This window comes from Rhinolophus hipposideros (genome assembly GCF_964194185.1).
Source record: "Rhinolophus hipposideros genome assembly, chromosome: 19".
NCBI lineage: Eukaryota > Metazoa > Chordata > Mammalia > Chiroptera > Rhinolophidae > Rhinolophus > Rhinolophus hipposideros.
Genome location: NC_138065.1, coordinates 1,675,090 through 1,697,696, shown reverse-complemented (window position 1 = coordinate 1,697,696; position 22,607 = coordinate 1,675,090). Strand labels below are relative to the sequence as shown.

At 45.3% G+C, this 22,607-nt stretch overlaps 1 protein-coding gene across 9 annotated transcripts in view; it reads right to left on the bottom strand.

Moving 5' to 3' along the window:
• LOC308487379 (GON-4-like protein) overlaps positions 1 to 21,154 on the bottom strand; it is a 69,339-nt gene extending 48,185 nt beyond the window's left edge. For 5 of the 9 annotated variants that reach the window (XR_013991692.1, XM_081025494.1, XM_081025493.1 and 2 more), the window contains exons 1-11: positions 19,599 to 19,719; positions 18,754 to 19,281; positions 17,178 to 17,369; positions 13,128 to 13,315; positions 12,413 to 12,487; positions 12,196 to 12,246; positions 9,816 to 9,866; positions 9,251 to 9,346; positions 8,714 to 8,833; positions 7,968 to 8,138; positions 5,288 to 5,480 (exon numbers count right to left, since the gene is read on the bottom strand). Coding sequence is in view for 8 of the 9 variants with exons in the window: in XM_081025494.1 (XP_080881620.1) it covers positions 5,288 to 5,480; positions 7,968 to 8,138; positions 8,714 to 8,833; positions 9,251 to 9,346; positions 9,816 to 9,866; positions 12,196 to 12,246; positions 12,413 to 12,487; positions 13,128 to 13,315; positions 17,178 to 17,369; positions 18,754 to 19,281; positions 19,599 to 19,620 (1,687 nt within the window). In the remaining variant the exon portion in view is untranslated. Of the gene's footprint in view, positions 1 to 5,287; positions 5,481 to 7,967; positions 8,139 to 8,713; positions 8,834 to 9,250; positions 9,347 to 9,815; positions 9,867 to 12,195; positions 12,247 to 12,412; positions 12,488 to 13,127; positions 13,316 to 17,177; positions 17,370 to 18,753; positions 19,282 to 19,598; positions 19,721 to 21,112 lie in introns of those variants that run through there. The other 4 variants (XM_081025495.1, XM_081025489.1, XM_081025490.1 and 1 more) reach the window with 3 other exon arrangements.
• Positions 21,155 to 22,607: the final 1,453 nt, after the last annotated feature.

The following is a 22,607-nucleotide window of genomic DNA, read 5'->3' as shown; positions in this document are numbered from 1 at the left end:
AAAGTACAACACAGTATCATACACATAATAATCCTAAGTATGAAAAATTATACCCTGACAATAGGACTCAAATAACCAAAAACATACAAACATAACACACATGTTATGTTAGAGTATAGAAACATGGGCGTTCTTTTCTTCCTTTCTCTAATGTTGATGCTATGATGTCTTGCCTATGCCTAAAGAGAAACTGTGAAGAAGTCATGAACTGTGGGATTGTCATACTAAGGTGACATTTCTCCTGGGACAGCTTTAGGTCAGTGCCGTCTAACAGAACTCTCTGCAATAATGGAAAAGTCCGGCATATGCGTGGACAGTCCCGGTGGTACCAGCCACGTGCAGCGACCGAGAACATGAAATGGGGCCAGTACAACTGAAGGACTGAATTTCTTAAAAATCTACCAAATGTCAAAACAAATTCCTTACTAGTGTGTGGCTATTAAAGGAGAGAGAATTACAGATCTGTGTATCACAACAGGGAACGGTCTAAACTGTATCAAGTGAGGGCCGGCCTGGTGGCTCAGGCGGTTGGAGCTCCGTGTTCCTAACGCCGAAGGCTGACAGTTCGATTCCCACATGGGCCAGTGGGCTCTCAACCACAAGGTTGCCGGTTGGACTCCTGCAAGGATGGTCGGCTGCGCCCCCTGCAACGGCAACTGGACCTGGAGCTGAGCTGCGCCCTCCACAACTAAGACTGAAAGGACAACCTGACTTGGAAAAAAGTCCTGGAAGTACACACTGTTCCCCCATAAAGTCCTGTTCCCCTTCCCCAATAAAAGAATCTTTAAAAAAATAAAAGTAAAAATAAAATAAACTGTATCAAGGGAAAGAAACTAGGTGAAGATGCAGAACAGGATGTCGCTTGACTCCTTTTGTGGAAAAAAACAATCTTATTTAAGATAAGTATGTGCTTGATTAAATACATGGAAGACACCCAGAAAGTATCAACAGCCTAAAGAACAGAACTCTGAACTTTGTACTTTTCCATGTTTTACTTTTTTCATAATAAATGAGTATCTTTCATTAAAAATGAAAATACACACACATTTTGGTTCACAGTCATTGGAAAATCTGTACTGATTGACCCCAATCTAACCTGATATCCTTTACTTAATGTTTATACTCACTTTCCAATACATTAATTTGCACCTGCTTATACATAGCTATTTAAATGTCAAATCTTTTTCATGCCTTTGCGGGTTTATCTCCCCAGTAAAACTGCTGTGAGCGGCCGACCAACGACTGGCAACCGACTGCCTCAGCGGGGGGGGGGGGAGCACAGGCTCATAAAGCAGCCCGGGCCAGGGAGCTGTGTCCTACACAACCAGACTGAGAAACGACGGCTTGAACCGGAGTGGGCGTGGGGGGTGGGGGAGGTGCAAGAAGTGGGGGGGGGGGAATAAATAAAAAATGAAAGTTATTTTGTTTTAAATTTGTTTCTTTAAGCCTTAGGAACAGAATCTTGTCTTCCTAATCTCTCGGGTACTTTCCTTGTACGGCTCTCTCTGAACACTGGGGAACGACGACTGCTCTGGAAGAGCCTGTAACATAACGGGCAGTGTATGAAGGGCTGGGCCCCCAGCTGCTGGGGTGCGAGAACTGGGACAGACAGCTTCTGCCCACAACGCACAAATGGGTCAGCCAGGATTTTCCGAGAACCCACTTGGCAAACATGTTGAAAGCGCTTTCAGCCCTGTGGCTGTGGAATCCGCCCTGAGCCCACGCACTTCTGTGCGTGATTAACATGATTAACCAGGATCTGAGGTGACACCCTCCGGTCACAGGACACTCGCCCTTTTCACACCTCGCAGGTCAGATGGTACTAGGAAGGAACACGTGAAAATAGCCACGTCGTGCTACAAACCTAGACCAGCATGTTTCAAGTGCGGCCTTAGGCTCTCTCTCTAGCACTGTTTCCTATTTACCAGCACAGTAAATTAAGCCGGTGGGTCTGGGGCCCACACCTAGCCCAGTCTCTGGCTTTATGTCCTCTTTGTAATCTGTCCGAAAAGCAAACAAACAAAAATACTGAATTTTACAGATTTTCACCCTCTGCACTAACCAATATTCCTCAATCTCCCCTTATCGTGCACTCTAACTACTCCCAGACCAGTAGTCTCCAATCTTTAGGATATAAAGAATTAGATCCTTAGGCCACACCCATTAGATGCTGATTAAGTGGGCATGGGGGGAGGCCCTGAAATCTGCAGCTTTAATTAACACCATCCAACACACACCTTACCCTCCTTGACTGAGATGCAAGTTCTAGGGACCATGTGACAAAAAACTGCCCTGGACTCCCGAAACCCTGACAGCCAACTCTGTCTGGCCTTCCCCCCCAACAGCTACCATCTCAGCTCTTCCAACCAACGTGACGAATGTCAGGGCACCGAAGCTGCTCCCACTGACGAAGCTACAAGAACCTGACTTAATTACTGGCACAATTTTCTCAGCTTAGTTCTGAGGACAAAAAAAGCAGAGCTGGCTTATGAAGAGTCATATTCATCTTTAAAACACTTTAATGCCCCGAGACTACTGCTATCAGACATGTTCCTGGAATGGTAAACTGGATTCTAAGCCTAGCAGAGTCACAAGCTGCTTCTTACCACTGGCACAAGACTTTCTCGGCGATGTCTACAAAATCGACAGAAATACTGATGTCCCTGTTCGTTTCTGTCTGCACAGATTTGAGCCTTGGTGTCGCGGGCCTTGGGATAGGTTGGTAGAAAAAGGAAGTGTCAATAAATGAAAGAGATTTACAAATCCTGAAAAAGAATCCATGTATGTAGATATGTACAGCTTTCTAGAGGCTCCATAGCTTTCATCAGCTTCTCTGAGGGGTGAGTAATGGAAAAGCCAGAAGCTTAGACTCCCCTCAGAAAGTCTAATGGGATAACATAGCAGTTGTCAATTACAATGACTCAAGTTCAGCTTTCATCTCCCCCTCATACAAGTTTGTGCATTCTGCCGCTCATTAGCACTTCTGCTACAGAGGGCGGGTGGAAAAAAAGAAAAGTGCTAAGATTCATACCACCTTACTTGTTATCTGTCTTTCCTAAATGTTTGGGGAAAAGTATTTATTTTAAATTTGGGACTAAAATTCTCCCTACTTCTACGTTAATGTGAAAAACAAAAAGATAATTTTATATTTGAAAACTCTTAAGAGATGCACACCAAAATATTATCAGTGATCCCGCTGGGAGTACGAAACTGTCATCATGGGAGGGGCTTCAGTTTTCGTTATATAATACAGGCAGTTCGCGAATAACATTGTTTCCTTCAGCCACAATCATGTCGTTATTACGTTGCTGTAATGCCACAGGAACTTACCTCTTGCGTACAGTATGTCAATTAGCTTATGGTAAAGCTGGTTTCATTCTAGGTCATTTTACTTAAACTCCCAAAGCCTACCAATGATGTTAAGTGAGGACTAATTTGATTTCTGGACACCAAGCACGTATGTAATACAGAAAATGAACTTCCTAGGAGGACACAGCGTCCAGAACCCAGAACATGTGTTACATCTCAGGTTACTTCCACCTATGTGCTCCCTCCTCACTCACTGTCACTGTCATGAAATCCTTCTCAAAGGTCCATCTCAATTACCACTTCCTCTGATCTTTCTAAACAAGAATTCTTCCTCCCTCTTCTAGAACAGTATTTATGCCATTTTTAAGATGTATCTGAGCTTATTCAACTTCATTCACCTGAAACATACTATGCATCTAACAATGGGCCAGGCACCACTCATACGAGTCTTACTTCCTGACAAACGACTGTGCACCTTTCTCTCTCATGGAGCCTACGTAGTACAATGCCTTACAAAAGGAAAGTACTCGATAAACATTTGCCAAACGATGTACAATATTATTATTAACAGCTTTATAAGGTACATTCAAGGATTTATTTTCTTTCATTCATTGTTCCAGTTATTCCTAGCCTTACCTACCCAAACATTTACTCGGTCTATTTCCATCCAGACTGTATGTTCTCCTATTTATCTTAAAGCATTATTCTTTTCAACATACCACTTTATGGTGGTTGTTCTCAGAAGGCAGGGAAAGAATACAGATAGGCTGTGTAGGTTGTCTGTAAGTAGATTCGATAGGACACGATCTGATCCAGAAACAGGAGCAATGAATTAGCTTCAGATTAATGTGAAACAGACAGTGGATGATTCTGCTTACATAAAAATGCAAGTAACCTTGACCTTGGTTCAGTTACATAAATTTTTTTAAAACATGTGACTCCTCTACAACACAACTAATAAAACATTCTGGTCACTCCCACTGAAGAAAGCCAAAAGGGAACAATAGCAAAATTGCTGATTCCATCAAAAGAAGGTGGCATCGTCTGGAATCACTCCACACACAATCTCCTTGTATCTTCGCAAGCTACAGATGCATTGCACAAAACGATGAATGGTGCACCAGACAACTTTAATAATGTTTATCTCAATGGGAACTTTTGCCTGTATTCTAAACCAAACCAGGGTTGTGGCTGGGATTCCTACACTAGGCACGACGGTGTCCGCACTGTTTTTGGCTGATCACTACCCTTCCCCACTTCTGCAAACACTACCCCTTCTCTTGAATAAGTGCCTAATGCAAGCACATTGTTCTAGAAGGTGCTGCCAATCCAGGACTCTGCTGAGCAGTGTCCCTACGAATCGCATGCACCACCGAGCGTGAGCATGTGATCAGACCAACCAGTCTGAGTTGTTCTGGCTTTTTCACAGTGCCGCGTGTCGGAGAGTCCTTCTCATGTGCGGGCAAAGCAAGAAGAAAACGGTGCGCTTATGACCATAGTTCCCAGCCTTACGGAAAACAACAGGGTTCAGAGTGGAGCTGACTGACAAAGAAAAGTCGAGATGACGGCTCTAGAGAGGGAAGAAGGGCAGTGCCTCAATCCCACTGCAGGTTTTTCTGCCCCTTGAGGAGTCTGGATTCATCTGACCTTCTGCAAGTTGGGAGTTAGTCTTCTTTCACTTGCATCATCATAAAGAACCTCAACTAACACAAGAGTCTTGGAGTCAACGCACTCTCAAAAAATGGTATGTAAAATTATGTGTGCATTCATGTTTCGGGGGGGGGGTTCTTAGCATTCAAAAGAGTCCCAAAAAGGGGAGGGCAGGGAATTTAATTGTTGATTTAAAGTAAATTGTCAGTTAAACACAAAATTCAGCTCAATTAACCAAAAACACCCCCTTGCTTTACGCTCCTCACGAACGACAGCACCGCGGGGCTACCGGACAGAGCAGACAATACGCGCCACCGGAGCCACTGACCTTCGTCCCCCACGTCGCCGTTCATGAGCCCCCCGAGCCACGTCTTCCAGTCCTCGTCATCTGCTGTATTGGGGTCGTACATGTCTGGGGTGATGTCTGGAGCCTGGAGCTCTGCCTCCAGTTGCCCCAGGGGAACATCTTTCAGGGGCATCTTCGAGCGGGTTCGGAATGCAATGAGGCTGTCATCCATGGGCTGGCAACGGAGACACAGAGACACATCACTGAGGCCTACAGCTGCCAAGTGCCCCCGACCTCCCCGCAGCCTGCGTGCTGCTCTTCTCAGCGGAAACCACAGGTCTCTTCTCTAAACCACTGGGGTTTAGCCTTCTTCAAGAAACTTGAAGGACAACGACATAGCTTTTAACACCAACATTTCAGGAACATTTGTAACAGCTGTATTAAGGTAGAATTTACATACCATAAAATCCACCCTTTTAAAGGGTAAAATTGAGTGGGTTTTGCTCCATTCAGAGCTGTGTGACCATCAACACTAACTCCAGAACAATGTCCTCACCCCAAAAAAATAAATCCCATCCTCCCCATACCCAGGCCCCAGCAACCACTCATCTGCTTCCTATCTCTGTGGATTTGCTTACGTGGCTGCTTCATATAAATGGAATCATACGATACGGGACCTTTTGTCTCTGGCTTCCTTTACTTAGCATAACGTTTTCAAAGTTGATCCATTTCCTACCACGTACCAATTATTTCCTTCCTTTTTCGTGCATAGTAATATTCCATTATGCGGATATGCCATTTTTGGTTTATTCATTTATCACATGACGAACGTCTGTTTCCACTTTGGGGCTATTGAATTATGCTGTTGTGAATATTTGTGTACATGTTTTTACATGGACGTGTGTACTCAGTCCTCTTCAAGGGGAACTGCTGGGTCCTATGTTTAACTTGCTGAGGAACCGCCAAACCGTTTTCCAAAGTGGCTGCACCACTTTCTGTCCACATTTCTCCCCATCCTCACCAACGCTTGTCATCAAACACGGTTTTCACAATAGCCGTCCTCGTGGCTGTGAAGTAGTACCCCTCGTAGTGTTGATTTGCACTGTCCTGATGACTAACGATGCTGAGTACCTTTTCATGTGCTTAGTGGCCATCTACTTTGGACAAATGTCTATTCATATCCCTCGCCCATTAAAATTTTTTTTTTAATTTTTCAATTACAATTGATATATATTACTTTCAGGTGTACAGCATAGTGGTTAGACATTTATATAACTTATGAAGTGATCCCCTGATAAGTCTAGTCCCCACCTGGCACCTTATATAGTTATTACAATATTATTGACTATATTCCCTGTGCTGTACATTAAATCCCCATGACTGTTTTTATAACAGCCAATTTATACGTCTTACTCCCTTCCTTCTTTTTTATCCATCCTTCCAACCCCCTCCCATCTGTCCTTTGCCCATTTTTGAATTAGATTGTGTTTTTATTGTTAAGTTATAAGGGTTCATTACGTATTACGGATACAAGTCCCTTATGAGGTATGTGATTTGCAATCATTTTCTCTCATTCTGTGGGTGGTCTTCACTTTCCTGATGGCATCCTTTGAAACACAAGTTTTAAATTTTGATGAGTCCAATGTACCTATTTTTTTCGTCACTTGTGCTTTTGGTGAAACCACTGCATAATCAAAGTTACAAAGACTTACTCCTGTTTTCTTTTAAGAGTTTTACAGTTTGAGCTCTTACATTTAGGTCAGTGATCTCTTTTATTTTTAACTATTTCTTTTTTTCAGTCACAGCTGACGTTCAATATTATTTTACATTAGTTTCAGGTATAACAATAATCCATTTTTAGTTAATTTTTGTGTGCGGTGTAAGGTAAAGGTCCAACTTTATTCTTTTACATGTGAATTTCCAATTGTCCCAGCACCATTTGTTGGAAAGACTCTTCTTTCTTCATTAGTTGGCCTTGGCACACTTGTCAAAACTCAACTGACCCCAGATGTCAGGGTTTACGTCAGAGCTCTGAATCCTGCTCTATTGATCTGTATGTCTGTTCTTAGGCTAGTACCAGACTGTCCTGATTATGTAACTTTGTAGTAACTTTTGAAATCAGGAAGTAGACTTCCAACTTTGTTCTTTTTTAAGATTGTTTTGGCTAGTCTAGGTTCCTTGCATATCCATATGAATTTCAGGATAAGCCTGGCCATTTCTACAAAAAGACAGAGCAGCTGGGATTTGGACAGGGGTTCTAGTGAAAAGGCAGATCTATTTAGAAAATGTTCCCTAGACGACTGCAACAACCTCCCAACACATTTCTGTTTCCTCTCTTGGCACACCTTATCCCTAGGGAAATTTTTAGCATCATGCTGCAACATACTCTCAAGTAATTCAGGAAAAGAATTACGTGTATAGAGAGAGAAAGAGGGAAAGAACACGGCAATTGTGGTAAAAGTTAGTACTTGGGGGATCTGGCCGATGGTTGTTTCTATGTTCCACATTTTAAAATGCTCTGTCACATACCTTATTCTGTCCTCAGGAGCTGCCACTTTCACAGTAAAACAGCACAGACGAAATAGGAGTATCAAAGACCTACAATTTCATGGCTCTTACTTATTATAGCAGAATTTAATATCTTCTCCTCTCCCTTCCCAACCAGAGCCACAACTAAATTACTCCATCTGACTTTCTGAGCGATTTCGAAACACATGTTTACCTGGAAAGAATCCATGCAGACCGGACTGGAAGCCAGCTCTTCATCCACGGCATGCAACTTCTCCATGAACGCACTGTCCCTGGTCTCCTTGGGCTTTGGGGGGGGCGGGGGCCCCATGGGCACTACCTCAGCACTGATGTGCCTGACGGCAGGTGTGGTGACTTTCTCAGCCTGATTTAAAGAGGCAAGCACGTTAAAAAATGAAAGGAAGGGAGGGAGAACGAGGAGAAAAACAGAAAAGTAAAAGAAGCAGGGAGAGGCAGATCTTTCATGTACTAGTGATCTCTCTCTCCCTATCTAGATAGAGGGACATAAAACAGGGTACTGTCAAGTATACTCCCGTTGATCTGCGTAATTAGGTTTCATGCTCTTTCCAATGAAGCCAACAGGGTGCTCCTTAGATACCAAAAGTGGGAGATCTAACAAACATGGCTTTAGGACAGTATTAGAGAACAGGTATGAAAAAGGAAAGGGTAGAAGAAAAGAAGCTCTGCTCGTCACTCATATTTGGCCCCTTAAGGGAATTCAAAACAGCTCTCTCCCTTTCACTGAGTTCAGCTTTCTCTAAGATGTTCACTGGCTTCAAAGGCTTTGCTAAACAGTTATGACCAACGAAAAACACTGGGCAGGTACTGGCAGGATGACTGATCTGGCACCAGGTTCAGCAAAGAGTGACGGCTCAGGATCACGGGTACGTATTTCCTTCCATAGTTAGAACTTCTCTCTTATGTGCGACGCACATTTACCTCTGATAACACGCCGCTCTCCTCGTCTGTTTCGGTCATCTCTGAACACTGCCTCAGCTTGGATTTCTTCGCCCCACGTGGAGACGACGCAGTGCTTTCAACATCACTTTCCAACAAACTCTACAAAACAAACCCCATTCCCTTTCATTCATATTCCTGCCCCTACCTCATTCCACTGGGTCTGAAGTATCTCAGGAGACAGAATCACAGAGTATCAACCAGTCGGTCCGTCAGAGTGAGAGCAAATACAATTGAAAGAGAAGCTCAGTACTCGGACGGTGGGAACAGGGATCAGCTCGCTACGCCCACCAGCACTGCACACTGGGTGAAGCTGTAGGGCCTTCATTTAAAATCCTTTCACAAACACGTCCAGACAGAGTATCACAGTGATGATAATCCACTCCAGCGATAGGCAACAGCACAGGGGAAGCTCAGAAAGCGCGCGGCTCAGTCCTCTCTACAGAAGCGGCGAGGTGGCGAAGGCCTCGCGGCCCCCTCTGTCTGTGTTCGCGGCTGACACTCACACGCCCCACCTACCTCCTCGGCGGTCTCGTCCTCGTCGTCGTCGTCTGGCTGGTACTCTTCATCTGACGAATCATCTTCTTCAAGGTGGATGTCCACGAACTGAGGGGGCTACACAAGTACAGATCCAGAAAGAAATAAAGTGGAAGGAAACACAAGTCGTATGGATGTGGAAAATACAGGGAAAAGGCAGAGAGGGAGAAAAAAAATCTAAGAACACAATGAGCGAAGCGGGGCTTCAAGAGAGTCCTAGCAAGAGAGTCAAATCTGAGAGTAACAGGAGGGGAAAACAAAGCTGGGAATTTATTTTTTTTTAAACTTGGGAGACATTTATTTACTTTCCCGTATCACCATTCACTGATCTTATGTATCTCCTCAGGAAAACATAGCACTAATGAGTGACTACTACATCCTATGGAGAACTTCAATCTTTGGTCACAGTGTTAAGAGCCAAGCTGGGATTTTAAAAGTTTCAATTCCAAGTCCCCCAAAATGTTAACAAATAGAAAGGAAGCATTTAGGTTTCAAAACGGACAAAGTCTTTCTGGAAAACAATAAGAATTACCTCTTCCAAGTTTACCTTAATTTCATTGGCCTTCTTAATTGGTGAAATATTCCATGTCGGAATTACCTACCAACAAAGAATATAAATAATTAAGTTCTCTTAACTGAAATAGGCTGTTTTCATTTTTAATTCCTCTTTGCCATCACAAAGAGCCATCCACCTAACGCCAGCTGCAGCGAGCTAGGGGCACTGACTACCCCTGAGGGTGTACTCGCTGCTATCTGTCAGCCTGATAGGAGAAGGGAGAGAGGATCCATTTCCATCATTAGCATTTCTGCCGTAACCCCAGTAAGACTCTGTATCATCCATAAATGGAGACAGGACCTCCTTGCCTACTTTGTATCACAGCTTGGTTCACGTGGAATAATGAACGTGAAAACTATTTGTCAAGTACAATAGTAGACAAACCTAAGATATTACAGGTGATACAGTAGGCTTTTGACATCATTGTCAAGTTGTCCACAACTTATTTTCAAATAGTACAGGAAAAAAGTCAATAGAGATAGAGATATAAAGAAAATATGGTAAAATGTTTTAACTGTTAGATCTACATAGAATCTAGGTTTACTACAATGCTTTCAACTTTTTGTATGTTTTAAAACAACAGAGTTGGGGGGGGACATTTTATAAAGAATTTTTTAAAGCTCCCACGTACTGTTAACAAATGCCACTGTGGGGCGTCATTTCTTGACCACTTCCTTTAGACCCGATCAGAATCCTCTCATGAACAGAATCCAAGGCTGGGCTGTGTCTGCAAGGAGCTTGGGTTCCCCACATATCAGCTCTGCCGCATTCCGGCCTTTTATCTCGCTCTGCGCAGGGAGGCCAGTCGGGGGACAGGCGCTGATGTGACTCAGGTCCACACCCCTTCCTGTGTCTGTTTCTGAACCAGTCAGTTTCCCTACTGCCAAACGCACCGGGAAGTGCGCTGGAGTCAGTCTATTAAGCTGTAAGGAGCAGGAGACCTGAACCCTAATCCTTGCTCTCCCACATGAACTAGAGTCTTCAGTCGTCCAACTTCTCTACACCTGTATTCAGGGCTGGGAAACCCTGATCCAGCCTGTGGTGGATCTCCTCGGTCTTTTTTTCCAAATCAAATATGGAATCAATGTTACTTATACTCTGTATGTCAGAGAGACATACAACCTCTGTCTCACTGATGGCTGCTTTCATCATTGCTACATGTCCATTGTGTACTCCCTGGAGAAAGATGACATTTCACTTTATGCAACCAGAGATAGTCAATTAAACAAAAGAAAATGACGTGCCTATCAAAAAAAAGCCAGTGCAACCCGAGGCCGCATACAGAGAAGTACGGTATCTGGAACCCTGAAGGGATAACCTCACTCATATTAGCTGAACCGTATCTGGGCAGTAGATTCCACGTCAGCCAAACTAGTTTGACAAACTAGGCACATTCAGAAGAAATGGGGCAGATTGGAGAAGGTATTCAAAGTCTTGTCACATAAAAACTGATAAAAAACGGGCATGTCTAGCAAAAAAGAACGTTACAAAAAAACATACTAGCTTTCTTCAACTAGAGGAAAGGTCGTATGGAAGAGGAACAGACGTATTTCTTCTATTAGGCTGCAAGGAACGGGACTGGACAGACTGACAGAAACGACAATATGCATTTGGGGTCCGTCTTCTTTCCTGTCAGAGACAGACAGGGCCCCTCCGAACTATCGCCTGCCTTGCCACAGAAGGTAAGCACACACAGGACAGGTGCTTGCTAAACGGGATATGACACGCACCAGGATACTTCCGAAGTGAAGTGGTTCTCGTACTTCCATGTGCAAAGGAAGGAACAAGCACGTTTTCACCAATGCACAGTCCCCTGCCCACCCACGGCCCCGAGTCCTAGGTCTGGGGTGAGCTCAAGTACCGTGCACTGGTAATGGGCACTCCTGAGGGACCCCACACCATGGTGATCTCAACCCAAGTGGTCCCTTTGGACACACTTTGAAAAACACACTCTAAACACGTTGCACATATCTTAGAACAGGAATAAAAACTCTGACCTCTTACTGCTTTCAACCATTCTAAATGGTTCTCTATCTAGTACCTCCAAAAAGGAATAATTCCACGTCAATTACAATAAAATAAACTCTGATAATGGTTTCATATATTCCGTGTCTACTTGTCTTTTACAAATCCTTTCCCCCCCTTTCTTCCGCCTCTACCCCCACCCTTCGGTTCAAGCCGTTGTTTTTTCAGTCTAGTTGTGTAGGACACAGATCCTCGGCCCATGCTGGTGTCATGAGCCTTGGGAAAATCCTTCTTTAAGGAGGTAAACCCAGGCAAACAATAAATCTTTCCTGTATTTTTTCCCTGCAAATAACCTAAGATTAGAGGTTATTTACCAAGTTAAATAAAAAAAAAAAATAACACCTACCACTCCTTTTTCCACCACTTCCTTAAGTTTAGAGCGTGTCATTTTGGGCTCCTAAGGAGGGGAAAACGAGAAGAAACGAGTCAATAAAAATAATCGTGTGATCCTTGGGTTTTGAGACGCTGCCCTGGCCCCCAACTGTCAGACTATTTACAGAGGCCCCAGTGACCTGCCCCACATCGCCAGTTTATACAGGGAGCTCTGCAAACGGATTACTCACAAACATCGGCATATCTTCCGTCTCACTGATGGCTGCTTTCATCATCGCTACCACGTGTTCATTTGTGATTACTTCCTGGAGAAAGATAAAATTTCACTTTATGCAACAAAGATGTGTCATCTAGATAATACTCGAGTCTCTGTCATTCTGCTAGATACTCAAACAGCTTCAGATTGGGGGGATGCACGGGAACTGAAAGCAAAGAAGCAAGTTGTGGACAAAAGCGTGCAGCTCCAAACACTGCAGCAACGAACAGGCCAATCTCATTAGCTGCTTTAGGGGACAGGAATGGCTCACATAGAGAGAGATTGTGAGGTACTAGATGCTTAAGAGAAACAGTAATAAACAACAAACACTTTGTAAATAGCTGTGTTGCTATATATCAAAGAACAGTATTTACATATGTGCAAAGTACTGCAAACTGTTAACCCATGAAAGGGTAAATCCAGTGTGAAAGTTAGTCCTGAATATGCTAAACAATACACTGAACATTCAAATCAGTGGAAAGAAGCACAGGAACGGTTTACCTTCCCAGTTAAGTTCTTTACCATGTGTTCAGATTCCAAACTCGTGCTGAGTGTAAAGAGAAAGCTATCTTGGAATGTGAAATGTTTTGCCCCAGGTCCTCACAAGACGAGTCAGTCACATACCAGGCAGGAGTGGGGAACTTCCGGGGCATTCTCATTAGCTTCCCAAGCCCTCGGGCCTTACTCACGTGGAGGATGTTCCGCACGTTGACAGCCGTCAGGTTGTGCTGCTTGGCGCCGTCCTCCAGGGTGCGGTCCAGCACATCGTCCAGCTTCAGGTCACACGCCCCTTCTTCCGGACCCCTCCCGTCTCGCTTCCTCTTGGTCCCCTTCTTCTTCTTCTGCCGTTTCTCACTTTCCTCATTGTCTTGCTCCTCTGCAAACAAACCAAGAACATCACCAGAATCTCCAAACAACTGCTCCCAGAAAGAAAAACAAGCTGCTGCTGTCTGGCCCTGGAAATCCAAGCAGACTTTGAGATGGTCATGACAGAGATGGCAGAACTGTCACAGTAACAATCTCTAACACTCACTGAATACTTATCTCATGTCAGTCTTCTACACACATTATACCTCTTAATTCACTTATCCCTCATAGCAACTTTATGACGTAGGGACTATTCTTGTCCCCACTGTACAGATGAATAAACTGAGGCAGAGGTAAGAAACTTTCCCAAACGCTAGTAATAACAGCCATGTTTGAAAGCCAAGCACTCTAGCTCTAGAATCTGCAGTCTTAATCAGCACTCTACAGATAATACATCGGAAACCCTGGGTTTGTGGCCCCGTTCTGGGTTACCTTGGCAATAGAGCCCCATTTTTTTCTTTTGTAAATACAAATATTTGCCCATCAGGGATGCCATGGAGATTAAGCAAAATTTTACACACACACACACACACACGCACGCTGTGTAACCAATGAAACAACTTACAAATATAATTTCTCATTATTATAATACTATTCAGTCTAGAAAAGAGAAAAACACAGAGCAAATCAACAAAATCTCCACTCTGAACTATATAAATAAAAAAGGGACAAAATGTCTCTACTCTACAACACATATACAACCAGACAAAAAGAAAAACTTTTTTTTTAAAGGAGGGCACAGCTCACAGTGGCCCACGCAGGGATCAAACCGACAACCTTGGTGTTAGTAGCAACGCACTCTAACCAACTGACTAACTGGCCACCGCAAGAAAAACTTCTTGATTATTAAAATCTGGTAAGATTATCATGCAACTCCAAAATGAGGCTCCCGTCTGATATTTTTGGTCGGCTACTGTCTGAAAAGAAGGGATTAAAGACAATTAATATCAAGTTGACCTTGTCTGTTTAAAAGACTTTATAACCTTCAAGCTGCACCCTGGCAGTATTTACTTAGTGAAAAATTATTAGTAACTTCAAACAATTGCTTTTGCACTTGTGAATATATATCAAGAATTTGATAACTTTCAATCCAATAATTCTTCTTATGGAAACAGACATGCAAAGACGCTGGAAGAATGAATAATTAAGTTATTAATTTGAACATTAATCAGTTTAGCAAAAACACAGAAAACTGCTAAATGTCCAATGTTAAAGGAACAGTTAACTGAACATTGGTACATCCCTACACCAGACTGTTATCGAGCCACTAAAAATTGTCTTTTGGGGGCAGCTGGATAGCTCAGCTGGTTAGAGCGCAGTGCTCTTAACAACAAGGTTGCCGGTTCGATCCCCACACGGGCCACTGTGAGCTGTACCCTCCACAACTAGATTGAAACAACTACTTGATTTGGAGCTGATGGGTCCTGGAAAAACACACTTAAGTAAGTTTTAAAAAGAAAAGAACAAAGTTGAAGACTCAGACTACCTGATTTAATGGCTTCCTATAAAGTCAGTAATCAAGACTGTGTGGTTCTGGTGGGGAAGGTCAGACACGGATCAACGGAAAAGACCCCACAAATATGGTCAAATGATTTTTGTACATAGGTGCAACAGTAACTCAATGGAAAAAGGAATCTTTCCAACAAATAGCGCTGAAACAGCTGTACATCCATATGCGAATAAATACATCTCAAATATACCTCACATTATACAAAAATTAATTCAAAATGGATCACACACGTAAATGTAATATGCAACTGCTGGAAGAAAACAGAGGACAAACAACAACTTTGTGACACTGCGTTAGGCTGAGCTCCTTATTTATGACACCAAAGGCATAACCCATAAAAGTAAAACCTAAAGTAGTTCCCCAGGACTAACGCTGAAACAATTTGAGCAAAAGAAATAATAGTATTGCACTATAAGTCAAATCATCAAATAAATATCCATGCGTGCAGACTCATAAACATTGGATAAACGCATAAGTAAATGAGGGGCAAGGGACAGCTCTTCTTTACAGAAAAAGTCCAATTAATAAATGTCAAAGGAATGAGAGAAATGGAAAATCACCATCAAACACCACTAGAAAACTGATGCAGGTGATCCAAGGGATGCTAAAATTAGTGGTTAAAACTTTGAAGAGAAACAGGGTGTGTGCAGTTTCAAAGCATCTCCTGCAAGGTATGTACTTACAAAAGGAATAAGGCAAACAACAGAATCATGAACAAACATTTCACCAAAAAAACTTCACGTGGCAAATAAACACATGAAAATATGCTCCATATCATTATTCATTTGGGAAACGCGAGTGAAAACCTCAAAGAAATATACCTACTAGAATGAATAAAATTGAAAAGTCTGACCACCGCTGGCAAAGGTGCAGATCAACTGTAAATGTCACACATGTTGGTGGGAACGCAAAATGGTGCAGTCACTTTGGAAAACAGTTTGTCAGTTTCTTATCAAGTGAAACATACATTTACCATAAGCCCCAGCAATGACACTCCTAGTTATTTACCCAAGAAAAACGGAAAACTTAGGTCTGTGAAAGGCCTATATGTGACAGCAACTTTAGTCACACAGGCAGAAACTGCAAACAACCCAGATGCCCATCAGCTGGTGAACAAATAAACAGACTTTGCTATCTCAATGCGAAAGAACGCTAGTGAGCCACGAAGAGGCACGTGAATGGATCTCAGAAGCATTACACGAAGTGAAAGATACCAGCTGCAAAAGGCTACATGTGCTGTGACACCAGGTGCATACATAACAGTGTGGAACAAAACTACAAGAACAGAAATGAGATCAGTGGTTGCCAAAGGCTGAAAACGGAGGGCTGCAAAGGGGAATGAGGGAACTCGGGGGCCGGGGGAGAAAGTGTTCCGTGCAGACTGTGGTGGTAGTGACACATTTTTCAGAACTCACTGCATAAATTTTATTGCATGTAAATTATCTTAATAAAGTTGCCATTAAGAATCAATATAACTCTTCACAGTAACACAATAGAGGAGAAAAACAGTATCATCTTAAGAGATTTAAAAAAAACAACATTTAACAAAATTCAATATATAGTACAACTGTCAGAAAACTAGGAAAAGCCTCCAACTACTGCCATACATAATGGGGGGATACGGAACACCTTCCCCCAGGTTCAGAAGCGAGACGTGGCTGCCCCCCATCCCCACCTCCGCCCTGCACAGGAATAGAGGGCTGGCGTTTGCGGTACGAACCACGGGCACGCACTTTAAAACCATGTGTTAAGTCGAATAAAGCAGGCTCTCCTCACGTGTCTGTATGTACTATATTTCACAATAAACAAAGCAGTTTTCAGGAGGCCGAGTCCTACAAGCGGCCGATTCCAGCCAGCGAAGACAGTGAGCGCACGTGCTCGCCGCAAGGTCTGCGCGGGAACGTCCACAGCAGCACCAGTCACGGTGGCCCACACCTGGAAACTCTCCGCACGCCCGCCCGTTAAGAATTGAATGGATACAGAAAATGCAGAATATTCCAACAGAATACTACAGAGCACTAAAATGAGTCATCTACAAGCACGCAGTGTGGACCAACGTCATACACATAATGCTGAGTGGGGAAAGGCAGTCACGAAACGTACATCCGTATGATTCCATTCACATAAAGCACAAAACCGAGGAGCCGGTCCCTGCGGCGGGAAGGGAGGGTAACGGTGACCCGTGGGTAGGGTGCTAGTAATAACTGAAAGGGCGGACACTGGGGTACTCATAACATTCAATCTCTGGAAACTCGGTGAACCTGGATGTCTTAGGACAGGCTCCGTTTTCTGCATATTATGCTTCAGTAGCGGTTCTTAATTTTTTTTTTTTTTAAAAAAAGGACAGAAAAAGAAAGCCTACCCATCGGAATAAAGAGTCCGTCATCCTCTGCCTCCTCCTCAGCCGGGTGAGCTGCAGCCCGGAGGGGCTTTCCTTCGGGGCAGGCACCGACATCCGGCCGAGCTGGTTTCCGAGGCTGGGCTCCTGCTCTGGCAGCGTGGCTGCCTGATGGCGGAAACGGCATCTCCCCTCCGGGATGCAGCGGAGGCTTTCCTGCAAGAATCACAAAACAGCTTCACACTTTGCCGTCCTGTCACCCTGTGCTGTGGAAATTGGCAGGTTGCTCCAGTCCTTTTGGGCAGGTAACCACTAACAATGCATACACTACGCCGGCACCCCTCGCTCTTAAATCAAGTACTCCGCTCTTACAAACCTCCTCCCTCCGGACTCTTACTGTCCCCTCTCTGTCCCTCCTTCTCCGTAACCTTCGTCAACCCAAGGCCGTCTTCTCCCTCCACGCTCCTTTCCGTGAAGAACCACCAGCACTAACACTTGGAACATTGCTAGTCCTACCTCTTTCCAAACTTCAATCTCGAATTTGTTGTCCTTTGAGGGCCCCAGTGTCACCTCATAGTCCACATACCCAGAGCTGAACTCACCTGCAGCCCTCACCTTCCTTCCCCGTGCGAAGGATGCTTCACCAGCCCCAATCCAGGTGTGTCTAAAGGTGCTGGTCGGTCTGCGCGACATTCTGTCTTTGTCACGTCTCTACCTTCTCTAGCTTTATTGTCAGCACCCATTCCGATCCTTTATAAGCCCTCAGGGGAATAACGGCAAGGCTCTGAGCCATCTGAAGCCGCCACACTTCCCCACAAACACAGCACTCCCGCACGTTTGCAGAACGTGCCCTTCCAATTCCACTCCTTCCCCACAATCCATCAGAACCTAGCAATCCTTCAAGTTCCGATTTCAAAAGCCCGCGTTACCTGCACCACTCTCCCCAGCACCTGATCACGTACTTACTGTCTTACCTGCGCCAAATGAATTGTGTGTTTATGTCCTGTCTTTCCAACTGCACTACAAGCTTCCTGAGGTGACAACTATGCCTTCTGCTTCTTTTATGCTCTCAGCGATCACTAAGTCCAGGAAAAGTTCAAATACGTGAGCGTGAAAAACAAAGCCCCTCACAACCTAAACACGGGCTGCTGTCTGAAGCCGTCTCACTTCTAAGCAACCACGTCACCATCCTCCCCTGCCTCTGCAGACTGTCCCTGGCCCATGCCTGCCCATGCCACCATTCTGTCACCTCTGAGGGTTCTGTCACCTCCGCAGAGCCTTTCCCCATGTCCCAGGCAGTGTCTCTCCTCCACAAGCCCCACTTCACGGACACCCACCAAGTCACAAGTGGCCACACATAGTTCATCCCTCTGGACACGACAGGATACAAGAAAGAAATAAACCCAGAAGAGGAGCTAAGGAATGAGAGGGGAGAAGAAAGTCTCCACCCATTCACCAAGTTCACTGCTGACCCGTAGGAGGAGCACAGTTCTAATTCCAAACCAAATCGGCACCGCTGGCAGAAACACATATTCTGTCGAGGCAAAGCCAAGCATGCGGACACGAGGAAAACATGGCCTGAGGACCTGGCATCTCTTACCTCCTTCCTCCTTCACTTCCTCACTGGCTTCTCCTGCAAAAGGCTCCTTCGTCGTAGGACGATCACCTCTGTCTTCTTGGGTAACTGCTTTGGGCCTGAGTGTCATTTTCTTCCCTCTCCTTGAGCCAGTGGCCTGGAGGCTTTCTTTCCCGATGTGTGTAGTAAGGGGCTGGGAAGACTCTGAGGATGGAACGGTGAGTCCCTTAGAGGTAGCCGCATCAACAGCTTCCGGAGCGGGTGCGCTTGTGTCCTGGCTGAGTCCCCTAGAGCTCAAAGATGCATCCTCCACACCCAGCTGATGTCCTGCAGCCGGCACAGACTGGACGTCCAGGCCAGCTGCTCTACTGTGACTTGGACCCCAGGACAGAGACACGGACCCCAAGTCTTTCACCTGGTCAGATTCTGGTTTCACGGCTGACTCTGGGGCTACGTCACCTTCCTCCTGGTTGCCGTGATGTGGGGATTCAGCCACCGTGGTCCTTCTTTTCTTACTGGGCAACATTTTTAAAGTCCTACTTTGGTTCCATCCTGAAAGGGTAAAAGCAGCTTCGTATCAGCCTCGTGTTAATTACGATAATAGGATTTCCTCAAGCATCTTTTCACTTACACGTGCTCAATCATGAACACAGTACTTCACACCAAGTGCACAATCTCCCGTTAGGTGAGAGTTGAGAGACAGTAGTTAGAGGGCCTGAGTTGAAATCCTAACTCTACCACTGATTAGTAAGTTATTTTGGCCAAGGGACTTCACCTCTCTAAACTTGTTTCCCCAACTGTAAAAAATAATTGTTGCTACCTCATAGAGCTGTTATAATTACACTGTACGTGTTAGTTATTATTATTACCATCAGGAGGATAGAATAGCATGATCCTGAGAGCACACTGTGAGTCAAACCGTCTGGATTTGTCTCCCGAGTCAGCTTCTCTCCAGCTTCGGGACCTTGTGTAAGTTACCTAACCTGAATCTCACTTTCTTCAGCTATAAAATAAAAACCAGCACTTACATCATTAGATAGTAATTGATTCGCTCAATAAACGTTTCCATAAAGGGGTATTTCCATTAACAGAAACAATCCAAAAGCAAAGTGTGGCTGTTGGAAGAGGTTAGGCCACGTTAAGAGAAATTTCACGTTGAACGCAAGAGAGATTCCTACTGTTCTCTATAGTGTTACGTCTGGACTCTGGCCGTCAATTCCAATTATCACATTTTGAAGGCAACACTAAGCTACACTGGAGGGCATCTTCCTTTATGCTATTGTAGCACCTATTCGCAAATCTCTTTGCTAGTACGTATCACTTTTGTGATCGCGTCTTGTCTTCGTCCCATCTCCTGTCCCCCCAAAACTATGCTCTTTTTCAAGAGAACGACTCTTGCAACCAGCACTACGACGCGGCAGTCTCTGCCCTATAGTAGATGCTCAATGAACGTTCCCTGAATAAATGAATGAACAAAAGAGGGCATGAATTTCCTATTCAGCGCTTATTCCTAGGCAACATTTAGACCAAGAGTTAACGAGCATTACGTGGACACTAACTGCACCTTTCGACCCCCCTCCCAAAAAAAAAAATCTTTCCTCGATAAAACAGGTCCAGGAATAGAATACGCTGCGTGTAGGACAGGGAGTCTTCATCGCGCGCTACATGCAAACCTAGGGCTGCCCGACAACGTCCTTCCTAAGGGCGAAGAGTCTAACGTCTGAACGAGGTTAGTCTTGAACCTCCCTAACTCAGTTTCCCCAGGACACTAGGAAAGCCCTCCCCCAGCCCCCACCCACAATGCCCTTGTCTCGGTCTTAGAGCTCAATGAACGCGTGAGGGTCCCGCTGACCCGCGAGCGAGCGTGGTGAGGGCTAAGGGAGCAGCTCAGGCGAGTCCTCCACTCCAGATGAACGACCGAGGTGCAGAAAAGGAGGGAGGAAGGGGAGGAGGGGAAGCGAGGAGGCGGCGCCCCGCAGTCGGCGGCGCCCAGGTCTGGGCTGCAGCACGGGAAACACGGCGGGGGCTGAAAGAGCGCGCCCCGCGCCTCCCCCGCTTTGGACGCGGGAGCCAGACCCACAGCGAATGCACGCGAGGCCAGAGGCAGCCCAGGGCGGGCCCCTCCTGCAAAAAGATCTCAAAACGGGGTCCTAACTGGCTGTGGACCTAAGCGAAGAGCCCTGGCCCAAGTCCCCACTGCCTGCAAGGCACCCGCACAACTCTCCCTCCTCCCACGCACCCGGCGCCACACCCGCGCCCGCCCTCACTCCCGACCCCGCCCCAGCGCTCACACCCGGACGCCCTCAGCCCGGACAGGCTTCGCCGGGACGTCCAGCTCCCACTGCATCTTCCCGCGCCACAGCACAAGACCCAGTAAGCTCACCAGCCGGCCTGATCCCGCGGAAACTCGGCCTCGGCACCACCGGAAGTCAGCCAACGGCAGCGACTTACGTGCGCGACCCCGAGGCGCGGTGCGCGGCGTCAGGTCGCCAAGGCGCATGCGCAGAGCACTAGGCGCCCTCCTATGTAAGGGCGGAAGGAAGCCGAGAGACTAGCGCCTCAGTTGCTGGCAAAAAAGATTTAAAGGCAACGCTGCGCTTTCTCGGTCCGTGGAGCGATCCTGCTCAAAACAAAACTGGGGGTTGAGATTCGGTGGTTTAGCCAGACAACGAATCCTTCTCGCGGCGCGACACCTGCAATACGGGACCGAGGAAGTGGAGACTTCATAAAATTTCAGAAAGAGGCATCCCTGCGTTACAAGCTGTGCAGTTTCCTGAATAAAGCTGTCATGGACTCAATCCATAGTAATCATTCGTATCTGTATAACACTCCGCATTTTACAAAATGCTTTCACTTACATTATCATAGGTGATCTGATCTTCACAACAAACCCAAGGGGGCAATGGATAGTATTAAACCTTCCGTTTTACACAAGGCAAACTTCTAGCTCAGGTGGGAAGGTGATTTCACACAGCTGTCAAGGGGAATCAGGTATCCGAACCAGCTTCTCGGGCATCGCCCTGGTACCTGGGAATGTGCCTGGGGCATAGCTGACGTTCAATAACGCAACACGTGTGTTGTGATCGAATCAATGACTCCTAGAACCGCGTTCTTGCCACTCCTCTAGGACAGAATGTCAAAGCTGCAAAAATACAGTCAACTCTCTCACGTTACAGATGAACCACCGACAGATATTTATCCATGTAAAAGTCTGTTTGACCCCATCCTGTCTGTAAACAGAATCCGACAGGATGAAAAGTATCCACAGTCCAAATGAAGAGTGATTTGATGGAATCAATGACAACCCGCCGGTGGTCTGAGGCTACCTGCATCACCCGAACTCCCCCAAATGCCAAGGAAGTTTCTGGAAGCTTGGCGTTTCATTTGAGTCCCGCTTTTGAACCTACAGAATACAGATCTGATGGTTTGCTCTTCCTCCCGCCCCGTCACCCCCCCCACCCCCCCTTTCTTCTCCCCTCCCTCCTAAGCAGCCCTAAGCTCCTGAAATTTTTGGAAGAGACATATCCAACACTGATTAACTTTGGCACTCTTTCCTTAGGCTTTTTATAAAAACAGCTTTAATGTACACACCACACCACAAAAATCCATCCGTTTTACTTATACAATTAATTACAAGTAAATTTTTAGAGTTGTGTGTCCACCACAAGGTTTGGTCTTTAATTAGAGTTTCTTAAGTTTAAGAAAGCTTCCTATAACCTTTAGTGGTCTCAGAAATGCAGAACAGTAAAGGCACAGGATACTGAAACGCAAGCAGTATTGAATTTTGTTACTCCAAAATCCTAGGCACCCAGAACATTCCGCTGCTATATTAAGCCCAGGGAACTGGAATCACAGGATCTACAGAACCTCACATGATA